Here is a 9,233-nt window from a genome sequence, read left to right on the forward strand (position 1 = left end):
CCATCTCTTTTTGTCTTCCTGTTGGTTTTTTTTATTTTTTAGATCCTACCAAAGCTAGACCAACCCTCCCCAAACTGCTGGACAGCCCCGGCTGGTCGGTGAGCATCTGCTACCCCTCGCTAGGTCGGGCAGAGCGGAGAGCGGAGCCCCGGAGGCGCTTGCTCGGGGCGAGTGCACCCTGCAGAGTAGAGTCCAAACCCCCAAGAAGAAGCTTTAGAGTGAGTCAACCTGCTCTTACATCAGCAGCTCATCTGCTCCCTGGCTTGTTGCAAGACGCAGGCTGGGTTATTCAGGAAAGCTCGGCTTCCTTTAAGCTCCCCGCAGGATGCATATTCTCCAGCAGAAGGCCGAGCGGGCCAGCCTTGGCTCAGGAGCCGTGTAGCTGTGTTAGCGCAACGCTGGGCCCAATTTGCAGAATCATTCTCTTTTCTTGGTGCCTAAATGGCAGCTGAACTCTTCTGACAGTCTGACCCAGTCCCCTTTTAAAATAGAAGATAATAAAGGGTGGTGTATGCCCAGCGTGCAGAGCTTCAGCTCTGGGGATGGTCCAAGTGGCAGTTGGGGCGATTTCTTTCACTGTTTGCGTAAAGTATTTTAATGTACCCAATTTATAAGCAAATAAATTGTCTTCACCACAAGATGCAGTCCTCCTCATGGCCATTTTCGCATTTGTTCAGATATTGTACGGCTCAGAAATCCACCCAGGTCCCAGAACATCATAAAACTTCTAAGGCCTGAGATGGACAGAATACCTGCAAGTCTTGCTTCTCTCTGTGGGGATTGGGCTTTAAATCTCCCCAGTTCAATACCTTAAACAGTTCAGGCTTCTGCAGTTAAGTCGGTGGGAACCTTAAAATCTGTGTCAAAGGATGACACTGCAATCCTGCAAATTTAAACTTTGTGGTTTGTTTTTTTTTTTCCTGGGTGTGGTAGTTTTTGTAATAGATTACGAAGCAAGAGGCAGGTTTTGCAGCTTGTTTTAAATAGAAGTGAGCGTGCTTCTTTCACCCATGTCTTCAGGCTTTTTTTAGTGCTTTCTGATAAGAGTCTGCAAAAAATATGAATTGTACGTGGTTTTCCCTTCTTCGAGTTTCAGGTGCAAATGTCTAAACTCAGGTGTTTTTCAAATCTCCCGTTTCTTTCGTGTCTCTGGTTACTAAAACACAGACCTGCCTTACTTCCGACCCAACTGCCGGTTTGGCCTGACCTCCAGATTTTATTTTGTGGCACCAACTGGGCACTTTCAGCCTTAAGAGGCTGTTGAAAAGAGAGGTCGGGCTGGGCCTTTGAACTTTGGCAGCTGAACTCAGAGCTACAGAGTTCAGAGGAAGATGGGGACAAACTAGTGGGGCAAAGGGTGAAAACGTAACGTTAACCGCTGCCCGTTCGGCACAGCGTCCTCTGCGTGAGACCTTGTTCTGCCGGTCCTGTAGGCTGTCCTGCTCGTAGGCAAGAAATACAAACACACACGTTGTGCTTTAGTCCTCCTCCCTGTAGTTCAGGATCGTATTTGGACAGGAGACCTTCCAGGAGAGTTTACTTGCTGTAGGAAATAGCGTTCGCTTACCGAGTGAATGTTTTTCCAATACTGAAGTCAGTCTTGAATCTTCTCGTTCTGGGTGTGATGAGCTGTAGGAACTCCGGCTTTGAGTGGAATAAAAGAAAGTTCTTGAGCATTTTTTTTTTGCTCACGCTGGAGCTTTTAGCAGTTTGCTGCAGAGTAGGAGAGTATCCTGGCCGAATTCCAACCTGAGTGATTACATTCAGCTGACTGCAAGTGAGCGGTAGCGATGGCTGCGTGGGGCAAAGCGATCTCCACGCACGGGCTCCAATTTTTAAAGCAACTTAGGGTAAAGCAGGATGAAAAAGACTTGTGGAAATGTCCCATGAACCCTCGTAGCTTCTGCTTGAGGCTTGTCAGCCTGCTGTCACGTTCCGCTAAGTGCCAGCGATCCAGCTGCTGGGGCTTGGAAGAGCTGTGCCGCATCATGGGACGGTCTTCAGAGCCGTAATGCCCTTTGTAACGCACATACACGTTCCCACACGTCAAGCAAGGAAACAGAGTGGGGGGGAAATAAAAGAACATTCAAAGTTCGCTTTGTTAGAAATTAAAATCCCATGACAGAGCTGTTCAGGCTGAGCTGTGGTTGGTGTTTTGTTTTCGAAAAGGCTAAGTGATCCTCTGATTCGAAAAGGTAGAGGAGCACTGATGTAAGATCTAGAAGGCAACGTGGATTTGTGTTTCCTGTTATATGTGTACCCCAACGTGTAACAATTTTTTTTTTCTCTCCCTGACTTTCCCTGCTTTATTTCGTATCCAGATTTTCTTGCTCCTGTCTGAAATATGCCTTTAATAACTTTAGGAGTTTTCAGAAGACCGCTGTGTTTCACTGGGCTAGGAATATTGCGTCTGCTTCGTAGCAGAAGGATGTTACATGTGTTACAGCTTAATTCTGTTCTACTTTAAACCTAGATAAAGAATGAAGACTGTCTGTACCATTTTGATTACCTCTTCTAGGGTTCAAAGAGAGAATCCATTTCCCCTGACCTTCACTTGCTAATGACTCAGCTTGATCTAACTGGTACACAGATAAACTTGCTGTTAAACAGAAATTCCGGTAGGAAGAACCACCTCAATGTCCAAAATTCCTTTGCCCCTGCTGGTACCGGTGGCTCTCTGTAACCATCGAAAAGCCGAACTGCGCAAAGCCACGAGAGCTGCTCACGAGGAGCTCGTGTGCCGATGGACAATGCTGCCGTCCTCTTGAGCGATGACACCAAGGACCCTTCGCAATGACAGCTCTGCGAGTTCCAAACCCGAGAGTCGTGCGTACGGAGTTTCGCGCTTTGCCGACAGAGTGATGATCTTCGTTCTCGTTAAGCTCATTTCACTTCCTGTCCCAAGTTTTGCTTTTTGGGATTCAGACCACCGTTAGCCACGGAACTCCTGTGTAAATCGCTTGGTTTTCTTTTGTCTTTTTCTTTTTTTTCTTCCCCCCACCCCGCTCCCCCAAAACCTCGTTTTACACAAAGACTGTTCGTAGGACTGTTAGCGGAATAAGCAAAGCCAATATCCACAGGGTTTACCTTTGTACCAATAGCACCTTTTGCCCCAGAATGCCTTACAAACACCACGCGGCACGTGCGTCCCAGAGTACAACCTCTCCTAAGATTCCTGCTCGCTTAGGCACCACCTTAGCTCCCCGAGCCGACTTTTAGGGACGTTTCAGCACATTGCGTGACGCCGTCAGCCGCCACCCAGAGGTGCCTTTCAGGTGTGGGAGAGAGAACTTCCTCCGCGAATGTATTCCGAGCGAAAGGCCGCGCGCGCGCATCCCGCGGGGTGATGCCGACCACCTAAACTGAAAGCCCACCCCGAAGGGCCGGAGGGGATGGCAGAAGGAGGGCACGCCGGCGCTCCTCCCGTCCGGCTGTGGGTGCGACGCGTAGGTGTTTACCTCGACGAGCACCGCAAAACGTGGCTCGTGGCTGCGGAAGAGGCAAGTGTCCTTTGAGCTTCCCGGTGCTTGTAGCTTTGCTGTTGCAGGTGCCTCGACTGCGTTTGCCAGTAACTGCCTGCTCTTTCTTGTTACTTTTCTCCCCCCAGGAGGAAGGTATGCTGAGGGCTCGGATCCAAAGAGTTCAGGTTCCCCTGGGTGAGGCGCTGCGACCCAGCCAGCTCCCCCCATCGCGGCTGCCTCATATGTGGCAGCTGTCCCAGGGTGAGCAGTACAGGGATAGTAACTCTCGCGTTTGGGAGATAGAGCACCACCTCATGGTAAGGATGGTGGCCACCATAGACCATAGTCATGCCTGTTTGTGAAGTCGTTTGAGATCCCTGAGGGACGGCAAAGGACTGTTAATTTTGTTGAAGTCCGTTAGCTCGGCCGCAGTAACTGTAGACGTATTGAACTTTTCCTTGTCGCTTACAGCTCGGTGGTGTTGAAGAACTGCTGCTTAAACTCGTGCCTGGTGATTAATCTGGTACGTGGAGACATTCCCCCCGCTTTTGTACTGTTGCTCTGTGTGTCCCCAGCCGTTCTTTAATGTGAATTTTTGTCTTTCAGGAGCAGTGGCTCTAGGAAGATGTCGTTGTATATTTTGTACAATAAATGATTCTCTCTCCACTGAAATGCAGCCACCCCTGAGGTGGAAGTAGTTAAACAACACACAGCAACATCACACGAGAGTTTAGGACAGGCAGTGAAGAGGAGCGTTGTGTCCAAGTGAAACATCAGGGGGAGTTCTAGGTAGGCAGAATGTAATTGCCCCAAGTGGAGTTTGGCCAGGATGCTGGAAAAAAAATCTCACCTTAGTGAGATTAAAAAGAGCTGTGGGCTGGTGAATTGCCAAAAATTTGAAAGGTGCCCCCCTCTGGAGTACCGTGGCTCAGAGGGACGTGAAATCCCACCACCACGTTTGCTAACGATGGTGCTTTCCTGCAGAGGTCTCCCATCCAACTACTAGTGCCACCAGGTTTTGCTCGTCTCACAGGAAATCACAGTTAGAGGTGTCACAGCCGCAGAAAGTCGAACTGAGCGTCTGAAATCCCACTTTCTAGGGATTTGAACAAAGATGGAGCTGTCTTCCAGTCTGTTTTTTCGGGGGGGGATGTTCCAAGAGATGTTATCCTGGAACAGCAACAACAAAAAAAGACCCTCCTTGTTTTCTTTATGGGGCATACACAACTAAGGTGTTTGTTCATTTGTTTTTTCATGTACCTCCTCCAGCTGCAGTTATATAATTAACGCCAAATCCTTGGTTGTGTAGAGCTCACAGAGAGGGCTTTTACACAAATACGTGTTTTAGCGTGAGGTCTAAGAGGCACAGAATGGTTAAAAACTAGTGAGCCGTGTTAATTTGAATCATTGCTGGAATCTTTGTGCATCCAAGTGGAAAAGGACACATTTTGACCAGACAAAAGAAAAAAGGCCTTAAAGCTTAGCAACGTAAAACTTCCCGTATTAGTTGTCCACCTTTTCATGCTTTAGCCAGACACAGAGAATTCCTGTGTGTGTTGGCAGGCACCTGCAAGCAGCAGTAGATGTTCTCTGAAGTGTCTGTGACACAGAGGGAAATCGGGAGCTCTTTAAAGCATCGGCTTTGAGACAGTGTCTTGCTCTCCCCTCTGAAAAACGCGGTGTTTCAACAGTAACATTTTCCTGTCCTTTTAGTTCTCTGAACATGTCCAAGAAGGATCCCTGCCAGAAACAAGCCTGTGAAATACAGAAATGCTTGCAAGGTACCAAATGTCATTTTTGTCTTTTTGGTGGAACTGAATTCTTTTCGCTTAGCCCTGCGCTTTCACCTCGAGAAGGAAGGCAGCAAAGCGCGTTAGCGTCACCTGCTTGCGAGGCGAATGAAAGCGCAACGTCTCGTTTAAATAGAATTCCCTTGATTGTACATGACGAGACACCGTCAGTACAAAACAGGAGGGTTTGGAACAGTTACGTGCTTTTTTCGGTGTTCGCGTGCTCGCAGTGAGATCCCACGTGTAGTCTTGGGACTTGGCTGTAGGTGGGGAGAGCCAGACATTATAATAAGCTCTTTTACAGCATGGGTGGTGAGGTGGTGGGCGGGTTGTACGAGAAGATTGCAGAGCTGCTAGCTCCAAGGGTGTTGTAAGAGCAGGTCAGATGTGTCTGTCAGGGATGGGGTAGGTATGTGTGAGCCGGTCTCAAGGCATGAGATGATCTCCCTCTGGAGACCTTTAGCAGCTGCTTTGTAGTAGCTAAATATTTGTAGGAGTGAGGGAGACTGTGGTATAATACGTTTTGGGAGCCTGAGAGCAGGCTTGTTACTTGCAGAGGACAGTATTTTTTTAACCTTCTGGGTTGCTCCTTGGAAAAGGATTTGGCCTTATGGAATGAATGAGAGAAAACATCCCTCTGTGCCAAGGCAGCTCATCCGCATGGGAAGGAGTTCTCCGTAACTCACCTGGTGGAGCCCTCAGCCAGCTTCACCTGAGAATAACTCATGGTCGTAGCCCAGGGCTGACGAGGCAGGAGGTTCATGACACCGCAGCAGCTCATTTCCTCCTTTAACTTATTTGCAGACCACAAGCAGGTGGAGAGAGGAGTTAATGTTTGACCCTGTTTTGGTCCCATCTGTGACAACGCTCTTTTTCTAACATTCATGGAGGTTCTTCCACGTGTTTTACCTGTGGAGGCTTGTGTACAGATTTGGCCTGAACGGTTAGCAGAGACGCTCTTTGGCTCTGCTACGTGCACGCTCCGCTGCCCGCCGCTTCTCTAGCTGTCATTTTGGCATGCGGTGTTGTCGTGCTGTGGAGTTGTCTGAGTTGCACAGATGAAGCAGCTGAGCTGAGAGACAGCAAAGCAGTTTTTTCCCTTAAAAATTAACGCGATAGAGGATGTATACAGAGCCTTTGCTGACGGTGCACGCAGAGCGGAGGATAGAGGTCGGAAGCAGGACTTTTGGGAGATGCTGGCCTTTCAAAGGCTGGTTTTGGAGTGAGACATGGTTCCAAAAGACCTTGCCTGCTTCCTCTGTGAGACTTGGATGCCCACTGAAAAATCTCTTTTGTGTTTTGCTATCCGTTGTATGACTAACAGTTGTGCTTTTCAGGAATTCATGCCAGAAAGATAGAAGGGTGTGCCCGTATATATCCGGTTTTAGAAACTTTGATCTAGTCGAGAAGTGGCGTCCCCGGCAGCAGGGAGGCTGGATTAAAATGATCTCTAAGGTCCCTTCCAGCTTCGGCCATTCTATGATTCTATGAAACAACCCTGCACAGGCAGAGGAACAGTTAGGAGAGCCTTGGAGCACTCAGCAGCAGCAGGTTATGGCAGAGAGAGATTAGCTCTCCTCTCCAAGGCCCTGCCAGCTTGCACAAACGTCTCCATCACCTTTGGGTTTTTTGGGAACGATCTCTGTGCTTGTGTTCCAAGTCACTCACCGATCCACTTAGGGAATTGCCAGCCCAGCAATCAGCACGTGCTGGCTCGCTCATTAACCAGAAAGCATTCGCTACTGCTTTCTGGGTTCTCCAGCGGGTGCTGTGTTTGCCACACATTGGGTCGCTGGTGCTTCTTTTAGTCTTTTAAAACTCAGTGGCCAGCAGGAGGGGGTCAGTGCAGCTGTGTAGTGGCTGCGTATCTCATCCAAGCCAGAGCAGGGAGCCCCACGCTTCTGTGCAGAGCGGCAGGTAGTTATTAACGCGACCCAGACTCATTCTGCTCCCGTACCTGCAGGGCTTCTCTCTGAGAGCCTGGTGGCCAGCCCCGCAAAGCACAGGGGGCTTTGCCACCTTTGCCGACAGTGGCAGCCGGCAAAGCCCTAGGGCAGAAAGGACACTGCACAAATCGCACGTGTCCTGCAGCGCCAGAACCTGCCGGTACGGTGACATTTCTGAAGTCCACAGCCTTAGCCCGCAACACTCAGCACTGGCAAAGAGGAGAAGCCCAGGAAGCAAAGTGAGAGGGAACAGTTGTACAGCTGAGGGACCTCTCTGTGTAGAAGGTGGTGGCGTCACAGCCTCTGGGCGGTTGGATTCAGCTGCTGGTCCCTGGCTAAGCCCTCTTGCTGGTGAGCTGCCTGCTGGGGTTACAGCCTGCCCACAACAAGCTACTGGTAGGATTTTGGCTGCCATACTCCTCACTTTTTTCTTTTTTTTTTTTTTTTACAAGTAGCACAGTGCTGAAAGGTGTTCACATCCCTGTTTATATCAAGTCCTCTTTGGATGCTCTTATATTTACACTTCATGTAAACCTTATAGTAACATGGCAGCTGGGTTGAAGACTACGGATGACAAGGTGCAGCTCAAAAGCACAGAAGCTCCCATATGAGGACAGGCTGAGAGAGTGGGGGTGTTCACCCTGGAGAAGGCTCCAGGGAGACCTGATAGCGGCCTTCTAGTGCTTAAAGGGGGCTACAGGCAAGATGGGGAGGGACTTCAGTGATAGGACAAGGGGGTAACAGCTTCAAACTGAAAGAGAGGTGAGATATTAGGGAGAAATTCTTAGCTGTGAGGCTGGTGAGACACTGGAACATGTTGCCCAGTTGTGGATGCCCCCTCACTGGAAGTGTTGAAGGCCAGGTTGGACGGGACTTTGAGCAACCTCATCCAGTGGAAGGTGTCCCTGCCTGCGGGAGGGGGTTTGAAACCAGATGGTCTTTAAGGTCTCTTCCAGCCCAAACCATCTGTGATTCTGTAGGCTCAAGAAAGTAAAGACTGAAAGGCAGCAATGAGGGAAACATTCTTAATGTAGTGAGATGTGATAGGTATAGAATGAGGGGACTAAAGACACTCCTACCTACAACAGCCAGGCTGCTTTTGCCCGCTTTAGATAACTGAAAATAAAGAGATTATTTTGTAGAGCAGAGAAAGTGATGAAATGCTTGTAAGCAGCTTTGCTTTTCAGAGAAACAGCTGACGGGCTGGATGTGTACCCTCCGGGGACAAAACCTCTTCCCCTCTGCAGGCTTTGTGTCTCCTTCTTATTTTCCAGTGAACAACTACGTGGAGTCTAAGTGTGAAACCCTGCTGCAGGAAATGCGCAAGTGCTGCGCCCGGTACCCCAAAGGCAGATCCATCTGTTGTTCAGGATTTGAGAAAGAAGAAAGGGAGAGAGAAAAGCTGAAAGCGACTTCAGAAGGAATTCCTCCACCACCTCAGTAAGATGCAGCTCCAGCAGATGCTGGAGCACGGACTCACCTGCAGAGATATCGTGTGTGTTTTTTCAAGCGTTCTTTAGACTTTCAGAAAAGCCAGATCGCTCCTAGAACACACCGTCTGGCACACCAAAAAAAAAAAAAAAAAAAAAAAAAGAGTATAACGTATTACCAACAGATGGCCTGGTTAACAGACTTTATTTTCCGTACCAAAATATCATCTACGTTGTCTTTGCACCACACCTGTGTCTGTGAAAAGTCAGTTTTGCTGTTTTTAGAATGCTTACCTTACTCTAAACCATCCTTGCTCTCAAAACGGAGAACTGGAACCAAGTTATTCTGGCTTCTGGAGCGAGAGGTCCAGGAAATGAGCTCAGAAGAGTGAGGTTAAACGTTGACACGTGGAACTAGCCCACCTTGACACAGCAAAGGTATTGCTGCCACCTCGCAGTATTTCCAGACATGTGCCTGTCCAGTGGGACTCAAGCTCAAGAATGGGAATCGGGTCTAGGGATTGTTCCTATGTCTTGCTTAGATCACGAGTGACTCCAAGTCACTTTGCCAAAGTGCCTCACTTCCCCACTGGACAGACTTTTGGT

General features: G+C 48.9%; 2 protein-coding genes across 2 annotated transcripts; both read left to right on the forward strand.

The window, feature by feature from the left end:
• The first annotated feature begins 3,392 nt into the window (after window positions 1-3,392).
• MTCP1 (mature T-cell proliferation 1) lies at window positions 3,393-3,980 on the forward strand. The gene is made up of 3 exons (XM_009875966.1): window positions 3,393-3,500; window positions 3,608-3,778; window positions 3,933-3,980. Exons 1-3 carry the CDS (start codon window positions 3,393-3,395, stop codon window positions 3,978-3,980), a joined length of 327 nt encoding a protein of 108 aa, XP_009874268.1.
• CMC4 (C-x(9)-C motif containing 4) lies at window positions 3,468-8,641 on the forward strand. Its single transcript, XM_009875955.1, has 6 exons — window positions 3,468-3,500; window positions 3,608-3,722; window positions 3,933-3,984; window positions 4,068-4,250; window positions 5,175-5,242; window positions 8,472-8,641. Exons 5-6 carry the CDS (start codon window positions 5,185-5,187, stop codon window positions 8,639-8,641), a joined length of 228 nt encoding a protein of 75 aa, XP_009874257.1. The 5' UTR covers window positions 3,468-3,500; window positions 3,608-3,722; window positions 3,933-3,984; window positions 4,068-4,250; window positions 5,175-5,184.
• Window positions 8,642-9,233: the final 592 nt, after the last annotated feature.

This window comes from Apaloderma vittatum, unplaced genomic scaffold (assembly GCF_000703405.1).
Source record: "Apaloderma vittatum isolate BGI_N311 unplaced genomic scaffold, ASM70340v1 scaffold28440, whole genome shotgun sequence".
NCBI lineage: Eukaryota > Metazoa > Chordata > Aves > Trogoniformes > Trogonidae > Apaloderma > Apaloderma vittatum.

Coding starts and splice junctions, on each gene's coding strand:
- MTCP1 (XM_009875966.1), top strand. CDS start 3,393: ATGGCAGAAGGAGGGCACGCCGGCGCTCCTCCCGTCCGGCTGTGGGTG. Junction 3,501..3,607: donor GGCTCGTGGCTGCGGAAGAG/GCAAGTGTCCTT, acceptor TTCTCCCCCCAG/GAGGAAGGTATGCTGAGGGC. Junction 3,779..3,932: donor AGATAGAGCACCACCTCATG/GTAAGGATGGTG, acceptor TGTCGCTTACAG/CTCGGTGGTGTTGAAGAACT.
- CMC4 (XM_009875955.1), top strand. CDS start 5,185: ATGTCCAAGAAGGATCCCTGCCAGAAACAAGCCTGTGAAATACAGAAA. Junction 5,243..8,471: donor AATACAGAAATGCTTGCAAG/GTACCAAATGTC, acceptor CTTATTTTCCAG/TGAACAACTACGTGGAGTCT.